At 43.7% G+C, this 21,639-nt stretch overlaps 1 protein-coding gene across 1 annotated transcript; it reads right to left on the bottom strand.

Annotated features, from left to right (window-relative positions):
* Positions 1-4,116: 4,116 nt before the first annotated feature.
* Positions 4,117-12,484, bottom strand: VIM (vimentin). The gene is made up of 9 exons (XM_080338519.1): positions 11,858-12,484; positions 11,671-11,731; positions 7,528-7,623; positions 7,224-7,385; positions 6,591-6,716; positions 5,640-5,860; positions 5,506-5,549; positions 5,007-5,092; positions 4,117-4,483 (listed from the first exon to the last, which is right to left on the bottom strand). Exons 1-9 carry the CDS (start codon positions 12,397-12,399, stop codon positions 4,442-4,444), a joined length of 1,380 nt encoding a protein of 459 aa, XP_080194645.1. The 5' UTR covers positions 12,400-12,484; the 3' UTR covers positions 4,117-4,441.
* Positions 12,485-21,639: the final 9,155 nt, after the last annotated feature.

The following is a 21,639-nucleotide window of genomic DNA, read 5'->3' as shown; positions in this document are numbered from 1 at the left end:
ACTCAGCTACTCAACCTCTCCAAGTGTGAGAATTTACAAGCCTCGGGCACGTCCCCTTCTACCAGCCGGCACAAGCAAGGCCTGGCTGGGAGCAGGACCCTGCCAGCATCAGCTCTGCCCCAGCAGGATGAGGTCTCCACACAAAACGGACCCTTGGTGACTGCCACCGAGAGGTGGCACTGAGCACCCTGCCTGGCCTGGTGAGATCTGGCCAAGAGCCCATTTTGGAGGTTTCACACAGGGCTAGGATGAGCAGTTTCCTTTAAACAGGCTTCTGAAGGTCTCGGTTCCTTGGATGCTTTTGCGGCTTTGCATGAGCTGCCCAGACACCTGAGTTCTTTAAACCTCACATTTCAGCCAAGCTTTCAGGACCCCAGAGCAGCCTTGCAGCTCTTTCCCTTAGCTTTTTCTTCCATGCATTTAAAAAAATACAGGTGTTCTCACTGAGTACAGTGAAACCAGCAAGGTCATTTACAGACATAACAGCTGAAAAGAGCTGTCACAGGGAGGGGAAGTGAGAAGGCAAGGGCCTTTGGTTAGGCCAGGACTGTAAGCACACTTTGTGAGGCAAAAAGTATGCTCGTTACTGAAATATAAGATACACAGATAAATGAAGAAATAAATGAAAAAAAGATAAAGAGGAGAGGAGAGGAAAGGAGAGGAAAGGAAAGGAAAGGAAAGGAAAGGAAAGAGGAAAGGAAAGAGGAAAGGAAAGGAAAGGAAAGGAAAGGAAAGGAAAGGAAAGGAAAGGAAAGGAAAGGAAAGGAAAGGAAAGGAAAGGAAAGGAAAGGAAAGGAAAGGAAAGGAAAGGAAAGGAAAGGAAAGGATGAAGATGAGGGAGTGAAGAAAGATAGTGAAGGGATGGGAAGGTAAATTTGCTGTATGCAAAAGCAGACAGACTAGATGGTAGATGAAATGCATTAATTACTTGTTCCCAGAGGCTTGGAATATGAAGTGTCTGTTAAGAGTTTCCATATTTTTCAGGATTATTAAAAAAATATATATATATTAAAAAAAAGGAAAGCAAGCTGGCTACATAAAAGAAAATCAACTAAACATGAGGACTTTGAATTATCTAGAAGATTAATATTATTTACTGTGAGTACAGCTCACACATTTGGAGGTAATAACTGCGTAAGAGATTTCACGATGCAACAGAAGTGAGTTAGGCAAAACCAGTTCTGCCTGGGTTACCTGGAACAGACCCGGTGTCAGAAGGTCTTCTTAGCAATCAACATTTATTTAAAAAAAAAGAAAAAAGTGTTGCCTGTATCAGTAACCTCTGTTACTCACCATACAAGGACCTGGTGGCTGCCATGGGCACCAGTCACTCAGCAAGTGGGGGAATTCATGGTGCTGGTTGGAGGGCAGGACAAGTGCCTGGGTGCCGGTGGGGGCTGCCTGCTCACTGCAGCTGCTGCCTGCTGTTATTAGGATGTAAAATACAGTTCCGAGGTCAGCTGCTGGCTCAGCACTAAGCAGCTTTCAGTGATTAAACACGAGTGTAAGTCTGGTGCACCGAGACCAAACACTGAGAAATTTATGCAGTCACTATTGCTCTCCTTCCCACCAGGAGGGTCTTGTGCACTCGCACAGCACCAGCTTCGGAGGTTTCCTGCAATCTTCCTGTCCCCTTGGCAACTAGGGTTTATTTTTATTTTTTTTTAATTTATTTTTCTGTTCGTTCCCAGGATTGAAAGCTCTGCCACATGCTTCTCTGTGCTTGGAGTAACCCTGAATACAAAAGAGCCAGGAATAGCTCCTTTGCTGCACTGTCAGTGCTTGATACAGTCACTCCTTTCATCTGCTGGGTACAGCAATCAGAGGTGACAGAAAGCAATGAGCCAGGTGGCTGGTGGCAAGGGGAGAGGTGACATCTGAAAGACTAACACAGTGCAGGTAACCTCCAGCAGTCAACGTGCATTTCAGACCCCCTGTGCTGGGGGTCTCTGCCCAGACCCATCCATGGTCCCCACCATACCCCCGTGGAACTGGCTCTTCCTGTCCACACGCTGCCAGATGCCACTGCCCAGGGCTCAGACACTGCTTCAGCTGCAAGAAATGACATCAAGCATCGGCCCAGCATTTTCAGTGCACAGATCCAGAAAAAATACTTCAGTATTCTGCCAGAGGCAGGACATCAGGACCTTATCCCCACTCTTATCCTGAAAGGTTGCAGACACCTGCACCTATTAAGTGTTCAAAATTAGCTATTGCACACACCCAGAGCTGTCACTGTCATGGAAAGCATCTCTCATGCAAGATTATTTGTGCCTTTTTTATCTTTCTGGATGTTGATAGGTAGTAGAAAGCCTGGTGTCTATAACTTCTGCAGCATGGAAGAGGCTGGGTTAACTCTTTCACTTTTTAATCAGGCTATCCTACTCACCAGACCATGGAGCAGGTTGAATCTGTCCTGCTTTGCAGCAAGCAGTGCCTGAGGCATGGGACCAGGCAATCCCCTCTGGGTCACTTCTGGCTCTTTTGCATGGAAGAGTCATCAGAGGAAACACAGGACCAGCTGCAGGACTTTTTTCACAAGTGAGCACCTAAGGCACCAGGCTGGAGAGGCACATACCTCAGCCTAATGGATGTGTACGTTTTGCTGAACATGAGCCCAAGTGCAGCCTTATGGGGAATACAAAACTTCCCTCTGGCCTGTCGGGAAGTGGAAGTGAGAGGTTGAAGTCCTCAGTGAACACTTACTATAGAAAAGCAGGGTAGAACAGCATTGCCATGACTTGTTTGAAAAATTAGATGCTTTTCTGCTGCGAAGAGCAGCTGCAGCACTTCCCCTGGGAGGTTCAAAGTAAACTGCAATCACGCTTTGGCCCTTACCTCCAGGTTGGGGGGGGGAACGGTGTGTCCAAGCTGCAGAGGGTTTCAGCACACCCCCGGCACTGCCCACCTCCCACTTCAGCATCCCGGCTGCAGATCGAACCTGGTGCTGCAGGCAATGGGATGACACAGGCGGGCTCCTGCTGCCCCCTGGCTCCAGTGCCTGCACTGCATCTGGTTACTCACGCACTGAACCCAAGGGGAGAGCTGATGGGAATTAAAAATGTAGGTTGTTTCTCATCCCTATCAGATGGGGATAACAGCAAGTTAAGAAAAAAAAAATACACTTTTCTAACAGATCAGTTCTCAAGTGCTTTCAAGAGTGCACATGGAACTACCACCATCACTTCAAATCTGCACTGAATGCAAATCTACTAGTTGAACCACTCCGGTTTGCATTTACTCACCTGAATAAAAGCTTACGGGAATCATGCTTTATGGAAGGAGTGATGCAGAGGAGCTGCTTTTGCAGGGCAAGAGCTGTGCTGAGGTTGTGGCTGGGTTTTAATTTGATAAGCATCTTGCTCTTGCCAAAGAAAATTCCTGCTTTAAGTGTTTGCAGAAGACTTCAACCTCTCACTTCTGCCTCCCAGAAGACTATGGCGGGCCAGATCCCAGGCATTTTCTCTCCCCCCTTCTGCTGCACTTTGGCTGATGTTCAGCCGAGAACACTAAATATTGTGGCTCCCTTTTTTTTAAAGGGGTTCAAATGCTGGAACCAAGTTACCAGCTGGGCAAGTTTTTTTAATGCCTTCCCTTTAGACACCTCTCCTAACCCCCACTCCAGATGAAGCTTTCATTTAGCTTCTGCATTACAGACAGGCCCTTGGGAACCAGTCTTTCCTGGAAAATGAAGTCAATGCATCAAGTCAGCTGTTAACTTTGCAAAGGTGCTGCCTCAGATAAGGGCTTGCATGAACTAGTTCACAGTACTTAACTGTGTTTCATAGAGTCAAGTTTTAAGGTATTTTGGGCATTCTTAGCTCTTAGTAACTGAGTTAACTAGTATATGGAAGCAAGATTAATTTTTATTAGCTTGAAGTATCTTTTATTTGAGTGATAAGAAATATCATAATACATTATGCATCTGCCAGTTATAGTCCATTTTAGTTGGTTCCAAAACCTAAGCAGTAAATAAGACAGTTTATCTAGTTAAACTGAAAAAAAAACCATTCCACACACCAGTACTGGAGATGTCAACCATATAGAAATTCCAGCATTATGTTTTTATGGCTTTCCAGAAAGTCATGAAGTTAAGAAATTAGAACACATCAAGAGCCATTTTCCAAAGATTTATTGAAGTAGCGACAGGTTGCTCATACTGTGCTGGAAAAAGCAGTTTTATTGAATTCAGATACTTAAAAACAGTATTGCAGCACAAGATATTGCTATTTGTAAACTAGACTCCATTGTAAACTCTAATTCTTCAGGGAGAGTCAGTTTGCAAGATCTAAGACCTATTTCCTAGCATAATAATCTTGCGCTCATGGAAAAACTGCAGAAAGGCACTTGAAAGCTGTTTCTTCCTTTAAGACATGGACTTTTTAAATCTTGCTGGTAAGAATTTCTCCTGCATTAGTAAGTATGCATCTTCACTTCAGCTTTACTCCAAGTCATCATGATGCTGGGAAGTTTCATTAATAACCTGTTGAAAAACAGACACTTGCATTAAGTTTTAGTGTAAGATTGGTGTTATTTTTTTCTTTTAGAGTTAGAATTGGAACATACAGTACTACAGAAATGTGAACAAATAGGTATCAGCTCTCATAAATGAGAAGTTCTAGTTGGTAAATAGCAACTGGAAACCATTTAATCTTTAGTTATTTTAACATTTAAGCTGAAAACAGTACCTTGTCCCAAACAAGACCCTCTGTTTACTGCCACATGTTTTTCTCAGGTGATGTGAGAAATCTTCCGAGAACTCGCTAATTCAGCTGAACTTAAATACTCGGGACACAGGTAATTGTCAGCCACTTAGGGTTTTGCTATCAGATGGATTTTGTGATAATTTCCACAGAAGCCTGTTTGTTACATCTGTATGTTCAGCCATGCAGCTTGGACTGCCAGATGCTGTTCTACTCAATACTTACTATCATATACAGGCTGCACTGACCAGTAGACAAACTTAAGAGAGCTGTGACAGAAATAAAATCAAAGTTATCACCAACCTGTCCATCTCTAGTTTCGACGGTCTTAATTAGAAGTGTCCTCTTTGAGTGAGTGTCAACCATTGGCTGAGACTCAATGTTGGTTTCTGCAGGAGAAAATGTATTATTACCGATAGTCTAGATGAAGTGCCTCCTCAGAGAAATGAAGTCTAAGAGATTTTAGTGTCTACTTTCAAAATCCAAATTTGGTATCTGAAGAAGTTTCCTGCTCTGAATGCTAAGTTAATCTCTATTTTCTCTCTGTTCCCCTTAAAGCACCTTCAGTAGAGACCTAAACCACTCACTATGTACTGATATTTAAGAACATCTCTGCCCAGGAACAAAGTAGCTCCTCCCATCCAAGGTTAAATAATTGAAAATATTGTATCTATATCTAAGAAAAACATCCACACGCAAGATCATTTATACAAGCTCAAATACTAGAGTAAAAGGAACTACCCAGGACCCTTTTGCTAATGACAGAACAGCTGTCTAAACTGCAGTAGCAGAAACCGCTTACCTCTCAGGTTCAAAGAAGCAAAGGTTGGAATAGGCATGTTAATCCTGAAGGAAAAAAAGGAATGAAGTCAAACACAGGTTTAGAGTATCTTCTAGTAATTGCTGTTTAGACAAGTGTCTGCATGTGATTTTTACCTGCTCTCTTCACCCTCCAGCAGTTTTCTGTAGGTGGCAATCTCAATATCAAGAGCCATCTTTACATTCAGCAGGTCCTGGTACTCGCGGAGATGGCGAGCCATTTCTTCCTTCATGTTCTGGATCTCATCCTGCAGACGGCCGATAGTGTCTTGGTAGTTAGCAGCTTCAACAGCAAAATTCTCCTCCATTTCATGCATCTGGCGCTCCAGGGATTCATTCTGGAAGAGAATAATGAAGTCAAGCAGTGCTGCAGTTCAGCCACTCTTCCCCACCCTCAAGACCCTTCATTTATTAAAAAAAGAGAAGCTGAGCTACAATAGTATCCTCTCTGAAAATACCCACACATGCCACAGATTTGTCATCTCCATATTTTCCCCTTGCAAAGTCAGGATGAGTCACTCTGCTACTTGGTCTGAGGTGTACCAGGTCCTACCAGGTGGCAAAGCAATCTCTTACAGTAAAGCCACCACAAGCAGTACAAGTCAGCATGCAGGAATCCTCAGTGAGGGGATTTGCAGGTGTGCTGTACACTGCTAAATCCATTTGAAGCCGGCCTTGAAGGCAGTCAGGTTCTAGCAATAGCAAGATTTTCACCTCCTTTCCAACTGCTCCTCCAGCTTTTTTGTAACTTCAGCTGTACTTGACAGACAAGCCATAAACAATTCCAGAAAGCGTTATCTAAACAGTGAATATTATAGCAGGAGAATGAACTTATTTTTTATACCTCAAGTAAGACTAGATCAGTGTATCAAGTCAGTATATCAATCAGTGCACTGTAGCGCGGGCAGGCAAATCAAACCCACAGCTTCCTTTTAAAAAAATACTAATATGCTGCTGTATTGCAAGGGAGAGCATCTGCATTTACATCTATATCAACAATTAAAATGCAGTGCAGAGCTTAAAGCTGCAAAGGGAGGAATGCCCCAACAGCTGCTGTCTTCTACTTACGCTTCCCTTAAGAGCATCAACTTCGCAGGTGAGAGACTGAATCTGCCTGCGGTATTCATTGGCTTCTTGTTTGGCCTGGCGCAGGGCGTCGTTGTTCCTATTAGCAGCTTCGGAGAGATCTGCAAACTGTGGAAATCCCCAGTTTGGTTAGCATAACACTTCAACAGAAATGGTGTATGAGACTTTTTTTAGACACAGCATTTGAGGGCAACTGAAGCCATAACAAGCCCCAACACCTGAAACATTTAATATTAGCATTACTCTTAAAATGCCTTTCTATTTCTAATTGTTAAATTGGAATCCACAGTCAAACCTTTCATATTTGCCTCCCCACCCTCTATGTTTCCACCTTTTCACCCATTCATTCACTCCATTCTTCAGTATTTCATCCAACATCTGCTTCCAGCTACAAGCATAGGGACGATTCCCAAGTATGAGCCCATTACTTTGATGCGGCACTTACAGCACAAAGTAATGTTTTCAGCTGTACCCTCCCCAGACAAGGAGTTTAAAGAAGACCCTGTGCCACGGTTTTGTTCATGTCCCATAGAGAGACAGAGACTAATTGCTACAGCAAAGCTGCTATGTACAGTTAGTTCGAGTACCTGATGCATCTGGACAGATTTTACTTACTTTGGACTTGTACCACTCTTCAGCTTCCTGAAGGTTCTTAGCAGCAACACTTTCGTACTGTTGGCGAACATCACGCAGGGCAGCAGTAAGATCAGGCTTGGAAACATCCATATCAATTTGGATGTGCTGTTCCTGGAGTTGGGCCTGCAGTTCTCGGATTTCCTTAGAGAGGCAGACACTTGGTGTTATTACACAACAACATACAGAACACAGACAGGTGGGGACTCTGGGCCACAACCAGTGAAGAGCTTACTCAGTGAACAGACTGTCAGCACCTAATCACAGACCTCACGATTCAGCTTACCTCATCATGAAGCTTCTTCAAGAAGACAATCTCCTCTTGCAGAGACTCAACTTTGCGCTCCAGATCAAGACGTGCCAGAGAGGCATTGTCAACATCCTGAACAGAGAGAAGAATGATTAGCAATCTTACATAATAGTGATGTAGAGAAGCCTTTTGAAGTCTTTTACAGCAAGTCCAGTAGTGTACAGACAGATGCCACACCTGATCTTCTTAGCAAGAAAATGCAAAATCAAGACCTAGGAAAAACATCTATCTTTTTGCCACCTCCTACTCTAGCCTCAGACCACTATGTGCACCTTTATTGTGATTTGGGGAACTATACAGCATACATAGATTACTTCATCTTTGCCAATGAATTGCTAAGCATGATGAAGAGCACACAGATCATACTGGGTGTAAATCCGGCTTGTAGATGAAGCAGATACTTGGGTCACAAGCCAGCAATAAGCTCTTTTAGCTTGACTACACTGAAAAAGAGTCTTGCTATTTACAAACTTCTATTTTGTTTTCTAGTGGAGCTTAGCAGTACCTACATTCCTATCACTGGGCTTAATTTCTTATTTATTTTTTACGGACTCTTTGGTGACCAACCACAGAGCCTGTTGGGTCCACAGACCACAGCTTGCACAAATACTTGTAAAGCTAGTGAGGTATGCATAGGAACTGCAAGCATTTACTTCTCCAAGTGGTTTGACAGAAATGCCTTGAAAAAAAAGGTATGAGCATAAAAGCAAATTTAGTTAGTCACCGTTGCCTACACCCTCACATTAGCTGGCAAAGACTCCACCTTTTGCTGGATGGAGATAGTCTTAATCAACAGCAAAAATTCATTTAAGGCACAAGAGAAGATACGCCATGAATGTTACGTAGGAGCAACCTGAATTAGTTCAAAAACATAACTTAGAAATAAACATTGATTGGTAACTTCTTACATTTTAAATGTGCAACCAAGACAATTCATTTGCAAAGGGGACAATTGCTCCTGTCATACTGGCTACAGACAGCTGCATGCTTATGTTCACATGGTATTCACTTACCTGTTTTTCATAGCTTACTCTAAAGCTATTTTGGATTTGCCCAAAGTGTAAGCATTCCCAATTAATCAGCAGTTCTCACTACTATGGCACCTTTGAAATAGGGAATGTTTTCTTTAGACTCTTAGAAAGCCATTCCTTTGATCACTCCTACTGTGGGGTAAGGTTCTCGCTCCAGATTAATTTTGTTTTCTTTATCCTGCAAAAGTTATTCCATGACTTCCCTCTCAACTTCAGTTTTACACTCACAGTTCATAACAGCTCTGTTTTTCAATTCGGAGAAAGAATTCCTTAATTCATTTTTTCTCATCTCAAAAAAAAATATATATTCTGGAAGGAAATTACAAGGCTATGACCTAACATGTTTACACAATTAGACAGACATCCACAGAGTTCCCAGTGGATTTTACAGAAATCCACATCCTGAAGACTATTATATTTTTCAGGACAACTGAACAGCTAGAAAATTTTTAGTAGCTTATAATAAACTGAAAGCATCTTAAACTGAAGAAAATTTGCATATATGGTATGTATTTTACTGTATACATTATCATTACATTAGGGAGTAAAGAATCGGTGCATCTGTATTTCCTAAACGTATGGAGAGCCACATAAATGAATAAGCTACTTGCAGCCTGAGCAAACGAAGCGCAAGGCATACATGCATGCAATTGGATTGCACATTGATTTTCTCCTAGGAGACTGCTTAATGCCAGTCACACAATTTGCAGGATTGGGCATCCACGTTTCCTTCACACAAACCTCACATCAGCCAGTAGCTGACCTGTTAGTCTTGTCATAGGTTCAGAATCTACTCCTTGATGCCACAGTAGTTGGCAAAAGCTGCAGCAAATAACTTTCTCATTAATTGTGATGCCTGTTTTGTCCCAAAGGAAAGAACTCACTGAACCCTTAGGTTTATGTAGTGTTATGTAGTTATGTTATGTGAGTAAAATCACATGCCTTTGTTCAGGAGAAAAATTAAGCTAACATTCAGCACATCTGAGTTAAACAGTTTCTAAAGCAGGCAGTTTTTGGAAATACAGTTCAAATATTTGTTCATTTTATTTTAAAATACTTAAGTATACAAGTGCTCCATCAAGTAAAAAGTAAATTTGATGCTACAGTAAAGTATTTGCTAAGTGTTCCAAATCTATGTATACATCTTTCCGGTGCAAGAATAACGGTTTAATAAAAAGCTGTGCCTTTTTACAATGGAAAGCACAACAGGATGTTTCAACTTCAGTGTTCTATGAATTTAATTTAACTTGCAGGAGAACAATACTTATAATGAAACATTTTGATTTCAAAATCTGCATGTTAAGCCTACACTTCTAGAGTAAGGAAAAAGTAGCTGTTACTCTTGTTCAAATAAAACACACTAGCATGCACCAGTTAAGTCTTAAGTGGATTTAGTGTATTGTTTCCACAGACAATGATTTGCAGTTCTTATGCAGAAACTACACCTTAAGAGGTTAAATGGACACAGTTCTGCCTGTACTGCACACACAGACCTGCTAAGAGCCCGAGCTCCTGAAAAACCCCTTTCCACAGTGCAGGGAAGAGCTGGACAATGAATGTGGGATGTGCACAAAACCAAGTTCACTGAAAAGCCTAGAGCCTTTGGAAAGTTTAATTGGTTTGAAATCAAGGCAGACATGCCTCAAAGTACACCAATTAAGCATGAAAGATCATTTAAACCAGCCTTAAGTCAAAGGATCCTTCACCTGAATTCAGCAATCAATCAGATTAAGTTAGGTTCTCTAAAACTTCAGTTAAATGCTTCTGCATGGAACTTCACACTGCATTAAACTGGCTTAGCATGCAAAATAACAGAAGCTGAAGTGAAGGCAGTGTCTTGAGCTGTTCTGTTCCAAACTTCTGTCCCCAGAACACCAGCAGACTCTGAATTCCCATACTCCAAAGGGAATTGATACCTCTGTTTCCACACGTTATCTCATGAAGACACCTGCTTTCCTTCAGAGACTATATACTGTAGTCAAAAGCCTTGCCCAGGGAAGCACTGACAATGAAGTGATGATTTCCTGAATGGTGACATCTACTAACATCTATGAAGAGGTTTGGAATGAAGTCAGCCAGTGCCCAGCTGTCTGGAGATAAGGGCAGTCGCTTCCAGCTGGGAGGAACGCAGGCAATGCCGTTTCTCACCAGCCGTTTTAGAGAGAGACCTTGTTTTGAGAAGGCACATTCCTAAATATCTCCTAGTCCAAACAAGGCTTAATCCAAGATGAAAGCTGGTTTTACACAAGCGAATACCTGAGCTTAACACTTTTTGAACACTGCTTGCACAGTTGGTTCTGGCTGTCATGTAGGTTTTAGGTTATCTGCATAACATTGTAGCATCCTACAGAGACTAAACTCTAACACAACTCATTTCCTATGTTAACATCTTAGTTTACAGAGGATTAAATTGTATGTTTTTAAGGGACATCCAAAGGAAGCAGACTCGACTGCTGTGACCTCACCCCAAGAAACAAATTGTCTACTTCTTGCCAGCAGACAACACCCACATGAAAATTTTTAAATTCGAAACTCTTGTCCAGTAATGCACTGACCAAAAGTGGTTCAACAAAAACGAGCTCTGTTTTGTGCAAAAACCGAACCATATACAAGATTGACACTTTTTGCGAGAAATATACCAGCACCATTACACACTTAGTAAGAATGCAGCCCACTGCGGCCCCCCCCCCCCCCGACACAAAGGGATCTATTATTTCAATCTGCTGCCACCACACTTGCCATAATGCCTGTATCTGCATTCCACAGTGAATCCCATAGAAACCATTAATACCCTTCAGCCGAGCGAGCAGATGGCCCTCTTTCACTTTTATTGGATCGGAAAGCGATTCCACGTCCGACCGCTTTTTGTAAAACAGGCTAGACTTGGATAAAGCAAGACAATAGTCTCCCCCCCTCCCTTCAGACCGCAGCATCCCCTAAAGAAAACAAGGAGGGTTTGCGTGAGAACTGCCAGAATTCCTTTGTGCGAGGAAAGCAAACTCCTGCAACCCCATCCTCCCGGCCCCGGCCCCACCACCGCCTCCCGCTCCCCTCTCCTGCAGCTCCCTCCCTCCAGCCCCCCGCAAACCTGTCGGAAGGACTGCAGGGTGTTCTCGGCCTCCTCCCGCTGCAGCATCTCCTCTTGCAGCCTGGAAGGGGTGAGGCAGTGGTGAGGAGGGAGCAGGGGGGGTCCCTCCCAAATCGCCCACCCCAGCCCCCGCCGGCCTCAGCCCAGCTCGGGATGCTCCGAGCCCGCCCTCCCCTCGCACACTCACTTCTCCCTCAGCCGCATGATGTCGTCGGCGAGGTTGTCCCGCTCCACTTCCACGCGTGCCTTGTCGTTGGTGAGCTGGTCCACTTGCCGGCGCAGCTCCCGCATCTCCTCCTCGTAGAGGTCGCCCAGGCGAGACGTGCCCTTGCCCTTGAGCTGCTCCAGCTCGGCCACCAGGATCTTGTTCTGCTGTTCCAGGAACCGCACCTTGTCGATGTAGTTGGCGAAGCGGTCGTTGAGCTCCTGCAGCTCCACCTTCTCGTTGGTGCGGTTTGCCTTGAACTCCGTGTTGATGGCATCGGCCAGGGAGAAGTCCACGGAGTCGTGGAGCCGCATGGGCGGCATGCTGCTCCGCAGCCGCACCGACGTCGTCTTGGTGGCGTACACGCCGCCGGGCGAGGCGGACACGTACCGGGCGGTGCTGGGCCGCAGGGAGCTGCCCAGCGAGTAGCGGCTGCTGGAGGTGATGTAGCGGGTGCCGGTGCTAGGGCGGCTGCCCCCGCCGAACATGCGGCGGTACGAGGAGTTCTTGGTGCTGAAGCTCATGGCGGCGGCGGTGCGGGCTTTGTAATCCGGGAGCGGAGCGGGGCTGCTCAAGTGCGCGGCGGACGAAGAAGGGCGGTGGCCCCGGCCCGGGCTCCTTCTTATGGGGCGCCGCCGCCCGCCACGGGGCCCGCCCCGCCAACCGCCGCCCGCCGCCAATCGCCGCCCCGCCCGCCGCCAATCGCCGCGCCGCCCGCCGCCGCGCCTCGCCCCGCGGGGAGGGGGCGGTGGCCGCGGGGGTGCGCAGGGTGCGGGGCTGGCGGCCGTGGCTGCGGACACAAAGGCGGGCGTGGGGGGCGGCTTGGAGTGGGTGGGGGGCAGCACCTCCGACCTTCCCGGCGCTGCCCGGCGCGGGGGGCGGCGCGGCTGAGCCCCGAGGGCCGGCAGCTTTCTCCGCGGGGCTGCGGGAGAGCAGCCGCCCGGGCAGGGGAGGTGGCAGGGAGGGCGCGGCGGGGCGGTGGCTGCAGATGGGGACGTGGGGGGAACCCCGGCGCGGCCGAGGACCACGGGGGTGACAGCAGCGGCATCCTTGGCTTCGCGGAAGCGGGCGCTGGGCTTTCCCTGGACTTTCGTACCCCGCTCTGAGAGCTGGCGAGGGAGGGTGGCCGGTTTAATGCTGTGCCACAGACAGGCACGATACCCCAAATAACCAAAGATCGGTACATTAAAAAACCCTCTGTAGGCTATGATGTATATATATATACACATATCATTTGAGAACCTGTTTCTTTACTTTTTTAGTTTTCCGTAAGAGAGTAAGATCAGGGAAGAGTGGCGCTAACTAGTCACAAAGGGCTGCCGAATGTCCAAAATAAACAGGCAGAAAAATGATACATCTGTGTCTTCTTTAGCTGCCTCCCATGACAGCAATATCTCACCTCCTAGTTCTGTGCTGAAGACACAACATTTACAGGCTAAATGTGTTTTCCCTGTAGCTGGGTGAGTATTTACACAGTTAAGGCTTAATTCTGTCACTGTAACAACGATCTCAGTAGTAACTTTTTTTAATGCGGACAGTACATTATTGAAATAGCTGCAGTCAGGATCTTGCTCCTGGATGCAATCCTTCTAATAACTAGCACAGTGGTAGGCAAGATTTTAACAAAGGTTTGTTTCTATGCTGTTCTACTCAACAGACTTTTGCTATTTATTTCAACAGGCCCACAATCAGAGTCTAAGGAAAGCACCTGGCAAAATTATAATTATTTATTAGACACCATCTGCAAATATCCTATGTGTGTAGCATCAAAGGCCAGCCAAAATCCCAGTGTTTCAAGAGCATTTTTACTGTCAAAATGGGGCTACCAGCAGTAGAGATGAATGACGTGGGTAGGTAGTACAGGGCAATAGCCATGGCATAAAATTTAACAGAAAAACTTAGACTGAGTAGCAGCAGACTGTTGTCAGTGTGGATGCAGAAGTTATTCAAGGCAGATGACAGAATCTGTGTTATTTAGATAATTTAAAACTTGAGTGGCCAAAGCACAGCTCATTCTCTGGGGAACAATCCTGCACTGACACATCAGGTAAGCAACATCTTTTTCCTCTTTGCTGTGGGAGGTGAGTGATACAATGTAGAGGTCTAATCTGTAATGTATTACTTCAGCACTGGTGGGATGCAAAACGGCCACTTATTTTTAATTCTTTTTAACTTGCAGTCCTGCAGAAGCAAGTATCTTCACTGACAATTCTGACAAACCTGAATGCAAACAACAGGCAGAGAGGAAAGTAATCTTCCCACCCCAATTCACAGTGAAGTCAGCTATTATGCTTCAGATATTGTACTTCAGGAGCAAGAATCACAGCCCATAAATTTTATTAAGGATTTTTTTTTTTTGGTAAATGAAGCTGTGCTTTAGTTTCATTCTGATGTCAACCAGAAGTGCAGGAATGCAGTTTGTATCTAAATGTAGGTCCTTGAGGTTTTAATTTCCTTTATTCACAGAAGCTTAGCCAAGCAAGCAAAGCTGGCAAGGCTGAGCTGCTGAAGTGCTTGCAGTGTGAGTCCTGGGCTGCAGCTCATTCCATTCACCCACTGAATGGGAGGCAGAGGTCGCCCAGCATTCCTGGGGCCGAGGGACCCACAGCCCAGCCTGGGCGCTGCTGCTGTCCCGCCTCTTTAGTTAAGCCATCAAGTTTGAGCTGTAAAGCCTTTGTGAGCCCTGGCACAAAAGTACACACTCTGTCTGTGAGCAGGCAAAAAAGTAAACCAGCACATAACCGACAGACTTGCAGATTAAAGATGCTTTACTCAGAGGTACTGATAGTTTTAGCAGATTTTTGGGTTTTTTAAAAGTACACTGTGCCCAATCTGGTTTTCCTAACAGAGCACAACTTCAGAAAACCTTCAACGGTGTGCACACACACGCAACAGTCATCCTTCGTTCAGAAACTGCTTTGCCCCTAAAATCCAAGGAGGTGTTTATTTTAGTAAATAAATACAACACCCCACCCCCCCATGTTTCAAGTGTAATTTCCATATGTTTATGTCACTGCTGCCATATGTACTCTTGGCCACCTGCCTCATTGCTGTTTTTCACTATGAAATTTTCCTAAAAGTGTTCAGATATTGTCCGTTGTTGGGGCTACAATAAAAGCTGAAGTGCCTTTTGCTGGTTGGCATGTACACAGATGCATAAATGGAGGAACCTATAACTTTCTTGTAAGGCGGTGATAGGTTTCATGGACGTCTGCATCCCAAACCCCAAAGGGGAACACAAACTGGTCTCTTGAAATGCAAGAAGATCTCCACAATACTTGTCAGGAAAGACCGTATCTCAGCTTTGATATAAAAATCATGGAGAATGTATTTCTTTGAATTGAAATGAAACCACAATAATCAGCCTAATTCTAAGGAAGTTGTTATGGGACTCTCAGAGACCACGGCTGGTCAGGGCCTTGGCCACGTCTGACATGAAGGACAGACAGCTAATAGCATCACTAAACACCATGTTGGGGATTATTCATAAACTGTGAGTTGTCATCTGTGCTGTTTCTTGTGATGCCTTCATTTGCAACTCCAGTATGCAGTTAGGCAGCTGCCTGGCCAGTGTGCACTTACCCCTGCAGAGGCAGATCAGGCAGATCACAGGTAAGCCAAAGGCACTCTTTAAAAAAAATAAAAGGAATTGGTATTTTTATCATGAGCCTTTCAGTTCACATTGCAAAATTTATTTTGGCTTTTTTTTTGGCTTTTTGCCAGAGAATTGATGTGTTGGTTCACTGCCAAGAATGAAATACAGAATCAAGCCCTAGAAGTGTAGCAAAAAATATTGTTGTGTATCTTTCATTAACAGGGAAAATGGATGTGCAAAGGGAGAGGGTACAGATGCCTGAACGAATTTATACTGGAAGTCTGTAATGCTAAAAATGAAAAAGTCCTCATAACAGTCAGAATTCCTCTGATTTTCTTGCACAAATAACTGTTGGTCTGAAAACATCACTGAAAAAATGGCAATCACATTTTTTGCCATTTCATTTAAAAAATAACAAAGTAGAGAAATTTAGTCCAAGCATTGAATGTGTTTTCCAGTCATTACAGACCTTGACTAAACAGATGTGAGTGCTTTCATTAATCAGACATATACACTTTTAGTAAAGTTTCTGCTTCCAGGAGGTATAAAATATTAAATACCCAGGAAAAACATACTGCTATACAAATGCAATCAGTTTTGTTGTCAGTACCATACAGCAACCTGAAGCCCTGGCATGCATGGGGCAGTAGAGGCATCTTCACAGTTGCCCTGCTCCATAAATATTGACGAAGCTCAAGTGAAAAAGGGACCCACTTTCACGGGAGGATATGAAAGACTCTTAACATCCCACAGCAAACCAAACAGGGACTCTCCGAAACGCTCAGCTGCAGCAAGTGCCTATCGCTTGAGTGAGTGCTGCAACTTTTAGTCTGAAAGACCGTTTCCTCCTTCAGCTGTGGTCTGAAAAGAGTAAGACTGCTATGGTTTTGAAAACTGAGAGGTTCCTGTTTCCAAAAAATGGATTCTGGCTGTAAATCTTCAGCTGGGGCAGGTCACTCCCTCTGGCTGGGGGCTGAGTGTGAGGAGGAGCCCCCAGGAGAGGCCGGTGCAGCCAGGGAAGGGCAGGTTTTCCTGAACCTAGAGAATCCGCTTCCCTGCACGCTGCCTGGGAGAAGTTGGTTTGGGTTTTTGAACACCACTGGGCTGCAGAACACCTAAAGATCCAAGCATTGAAATCTCCCCTTGTGAGTAATTTCCTTGCCTAATTATGGTCTTAAGAAAGAAATTGGCAAATTCTTTTATGAAATTTATTTTTAAAATGTTGTTGCCTACTGTTGCTGCCAGTGTTGCGAAGCACATCACCCTGGTGTGACTAGCTGCTGATTTTTTCAAGGAAATGACTGGGCTCTTTACTCAAAATTAACCCAGTCTCTCTGCAATATTATATTTTAATGTAAAATGAACTATGTGAAACTGGCAGGGGTTTCATCACTAGGGAAGTGTTTTGAACATGACTCATGCCACCCAGTTGCATGATTAACATTTCCAAAAACTATTACTGTCGTGCATAAAGTTCCCCTCTACTATGGTTTCTAGTGGCCAGAATAGGACGTTTTCTATATGAAGACAGGACATTTCTATACCAAATCAGGTACTCATTTTCAAAAGCAGTACAGCTTTCTGCTCCGAGTCCCATGGTTGTCTCAAATGCCATGCACAGTTCTAGCAACACAGAGAAGAGAAAGAGAAGTTTTTCAGCTCTGGCATAGGTATAGCAATTTATTTAATCCATCCTTAAACAATAACAACAAAGATGACAACCTGTACACTCCATCTGTCTCACTTCACTTAATAGCAATAGCACTGACTGCTGAATGTCAGCAATACGTTTAGCAATGCCTGGGACATAAAGGACAAGGTTTTCCAAACTGACAAGAAGCTTGGCATGGTTTGAGGCTTGATACTCAACTTGAAACACCAAGTCCCTCGGTCCTGATTTAGGTGCCCAAAAATAGATAGTCCAAAATTTTAGGCATCTGCTGTCCTTGTTTCATTAAGTTTGTATTTTGCCAAAGACAAATCTGGCAAAAGTCTCAATCAGAGGGCAAAAGAACAGGAGAGATGCATGAGGATTTAAACAGTAAATGAGCAGTGATACTGTTAATTTGACCCAATTAAATTTTTTAGGTTTAAAAAATCATTGTTATTTAGAGAAACCATTTCTTTTTTAGAAGAGATGTATTGGGGTAGAAATAAGAAGATAAGTATTTGGGTGGCCTTGTAGATGCATGCACAGAAGAAAACATAGCACAGAATCGAGAAATGATGGCAACAAAAAGGGGTGACAGAAATGGTAGACTTGAGGAAGACATCAGAGTAAATGAGCAGGGGTCATGTCTTTGGATTTTTGAGAGGGAAAAAGAGATACCAAATTCAGTAGCAGAAAGACGTAAATACTGGAATCACATTGAGTGGAAAAATAAGGAATGTAATGATGAGCTTGAGGAAACATTAAGCCATTCAGGAGAAAATACAGAAAAGACTGAGATTATTGTTATTCTTACTTCACAGTTCAGTCTTGAGTAAAACTAGAGGAGCTACAGATTGCTTACAAGAAAAGCAATATTTTGATGGTGGTCCATTCTGTCAGCTTCACCTTGTGGTTACTGTCTTCTAGCCTCAAATTCTTTGTTTTGGTGGTACTAACAGACACTAACTACTCTCCTGTGGTGCAAAGCTTGCCTAGCTTATCAGAAATGACCTGAGGAAGGAATGGGGAGGAATTCTTTCAGCACTGTTGACTTCTCCCACCAACACTTAATGTTGGAACTTGATTTTAACTATGCATTGTATGTTGAATAGGTCCCACACACTGGATAGATGACCATTGCAAATATTTGCATGAAGACGATTTTTCTGGTAAACCTTATTTTTCTTTCCGTATCAATGCAAACAATTTTAAAGTGCATTTTGATGATTATATAGGTATTCCTTTCCATGGAACTATTCAAGGATTGTGATAGGCACTTCATAAAGACCTTTCAACTTAAAAATCAGAAAAAGGATTTTAATTGAAAGTCAGTTTAAGATATCAGTGCGATCTTTGCAAAATGTTGTATAATGTGTGGGGCTTCTTTCTGTCCTTTGCCACATTGCTGACCTTGCTATCTTGACCTCACTGTCCCTGCAGTAAGCTGTTGGCACAGGTAGAAGTCAACAGCATGGATGAGCATTCATTTGTCAAATTACAAGGGGAAGCCATAAATATTAATCTGTCTGGGATCACTCCTTTAAGTTTTGAGATTGCAAACCTTTTCAAGGATGAGTCATCCATCCTTTCCCTCTTTTAGAAAAAGCTAAAAGAAGTGATTCTAGTATGCCATTAATGAACCCTGTCAGTTAGACATTTACTACTTCTTTTTGGCCAAGCTCTTTCAAAGTAAACTGCTTAAAGAGCTCCTCTAGCCAAAAAACAATTAAATCTGAGGAGTGATTTTATTCTTCTCTCTCCCCCAGTTCCATCACCTACACAAAGCATAAATAGCATAATGTTTTCTTGCCATGATATACCAGGAAATGATGTTCTTTCTGAGGAATAGGCAGGACACAGCAATGGAACCGTTAATTGCAAGCAACAATTGTTCCATTCTTCCTTTGAGATGCCCAGGACAAGCAGAACAGTACTAGCTCCTCGAGGGCCAAGTTTTTAGAGGATTCCTCAGTCCAAGTTCTTGTGCCAAATCCTTGGTTCCAGTGAGACTCATAAACTGAATGTACATTGTGTTAGCCATTCTGGGATTAGTTGGCTCCTTACAAGGGGAAGAGGCGGTGGTGCACACACCCCAGAGCTGAGGAGACTGAGCTCCTAAGAAGACAAAGAGTTTTTACATGCCTGTTCTATGTCTAATTTTAAAGCATAAATATACTCTGTCCAGTTGGGATTGAGGTGGGAAGATGATCCAGATTTAAGTTGATAGTATGCATAAAATATGGTGGGCTACAGGGAATGGAGTGGAAAATTTATTAAATATGTGTAGAGTAGATGGTGCATATGGCTGGAAAAGGAAGAGAGCAGATATTTGGAAGAGTGGAGGAGTCCAGATTTTTTTCAGGTGGAAAGGTATCCTGCTTCCCATTACAAAGACAAATTCACTAGCTACCTGAAATTCTTCTTGACAATTTGGTCTTGCATACGGTCATTGAGTGGTAGAGAGTTTGTGTAAGATGACAGGAGGAAGGATCTAACAATTATTTGGCAGCTTTGTAGATGCTTTAGTTGTGCTGACTGTTAGATTTTTGCCAATGTTTGTGGCTGTTTGTTTGACATGGATTGGGCATTTACCATAAACTCCATGAGATGGAAGTTACCAAGCGTACGTTGGAAGTCCAAAGCACGCCAGCCTGAAACCACATGCAGGTCAGGAATGGCTCACCCTGAATATGGTATAATAATAATGCCACATGGTGGCTGGACTGGTAATGATAATGGGAATTAGGGATAGTATAAGTTAATTAGTTACTTGAGTTTAATTCTGTTAGTTTTTGAACAACTGTGTCCTATACCATAGGAAATGAGCACTACATCTGACTTGGCACTGTTACTGCAATGAAGTCTTCCTCAGGGACTTCATCTGACATTCAGAGTTTCTGATAGACAATTCCAACAATTTCCCATTGTATTTCTCTTATGAATTATGTGAAACATATTTGCTGGAGTCTTAAATCAGCCGACAGCTGAATATTGACACTGCCAGTCCATACTGGCGTATGTATTGTGCAAGATTTCTCTCTTCAGAAAGAACTATTTTAGGCTTTCTTGACCCATTTAGGTTGGGCTTATTTGGGCTTCTCTCCCCAGACCTTCTCAGCAAAAATAACATTTTAAATTCATAGCACTTTTTCTAAAAAAGGTTTGTTTCAACTTCAGGAAAACCTAAAACTTTTTGTTCTTAATTGAGGCGCTACTTAATTGGGGAAATGATTCCAGAAGACCAAGCAGCCAAAAATGGCACTTTTATATTTTAGCTGGAATATTTTAGCAGAATAACTTTTCAATTTATGCTTAATTTGAGTTTATCCTTACAAAATCTCATGACTTCTTTAAATCTGTGCTTTTCTGTAGACTACTTTCCAATAGACTTTCTGGTAGAAAAGAGCTGTGTCCCAGCCGCTAAGCTTTAGTATATTGGTATGTTTGACAAACCTTTGTAGACACATCCAAAGTGAGAATGAGAATATTTACAGTGCAATCACTTCTGTAATTGTTATTCCTAAGTGATATCAAATAGTTTTGAATTAGCTTTAAAGTAACTCACTTGCAAAGTGCCAGCAATATAGGCAGGGTGGAAGACACCTCCGTGCTGCCTAGGCACCAAGTACTCAGCTTCTTGGGCAGATTTCGCAGTATTCACTGTGTGCAATTGAGGTTTATCTAATTCCAAGATAGCTCAGCAAGTCCACAGTTATAGCTCTGCTGCAACTGCATTAAAGATTTTCTCTCTCTCTGGAGGTAACACCCTGCTACTGAAATCTTAAAACCATGGTGACCAGCAGAAGAGATCTCATTTCCTGTGCTAACTACACTCAGTCAAAGATTAAGCTCATCACATGGGTCTGAATGAAAGAAAACAAAGTTTGGGCAGGGGCCAACTTAAAACACAAGTCTGCAGTATACAACAGCTCTGGGTGGTACCAGATGGCTTTGAGAGCAAAAGGCATGACCAATGCCAACACACCGCCACAAGCCTTCCTCAGTTTGCACACTATTCACTGTGCAAATGGGGATGCTGGAGATGAAAGTTCTTGCCTCAAGCAAAAAGGTATGAGGCACATCCAGACTCACCATCTGCACTCCTTCCTTCTCCTCATCCCTCCACCCCCGGGAGAGCAGCAGGCACCACACTGCTTCCCCTGCCCCTGCAGGAGAGCTGGGACCTCCCCGGCCACCCGCTCACCCTGCCCAAGCAGCTTGAACCCGCCCGCCTGAACAGTGCCTGGCTCCGGGGCTGCTGTCAGCCTGCTCCTCTGACCCTTCGAGGCTCTGATTCGAACCACAGTTGTTGCAGCAGCAATCTTTTGGCTGACTGCAGCCAGCCTCTCAGAGCTCAGAGGCTGTTTAGTTCAGCTCAGTGAAGGTTTTATATGTGTTGGGTTTTAGGTTTTTTTTGCGTTACTGGTCTTTTTTAATACCTTTTTTTTCTTTTTTGTCAAGCACTGGAATGTGTAAGTACAACAAAAAAGTCAATAACATTATGTAAACATATGGTCT

The sequence above is a fragment of the Nesoenas mayeri genome (assembly GCF_963082525.1).
Source record: "Nesoenas mayeri genome assembly, chromosome: 2".
Taxonomy (NCBI): Eukaryota; Metazoa; Chordata; class Aves; order Columbiformes; family Columbidae; genus Nesoenas; species Nesoenas mayeri.
The sequence above is the reverse complement of the archived record's forward strand: the minus strand, read 5'-3'. Positions and strand labels throughout refer to the sequence as shown.

What these genes read in the sequence shown, in the direction of transcription:
- VIM (XM_080338519.1), bottom strand. Translation starts at nt 12,399, where the DNA reads ATGAGCTTCAGCACCAAGAACTCCTCGTACCGCCGCATGTTCGGCGGG. An exon ending in CTGGAGGGTGAAGAGAGCAG is followed by an intron (nt 5,550 to 5,639) that starts GTAAAAATCACA and finishes TTTTTCCTTCAG; the next exon opens with GATTAACATGCCTATTCCAA. An exon ending in TGCTTCTTTGAACCTGAGAG is followed by an intron (nt 5,093 to 5,505) that starts GTAAGCGGTTTC and finishes TTTCTCCTGCAG; the next exon opens with AAACCAACATTGAGTCTCAG.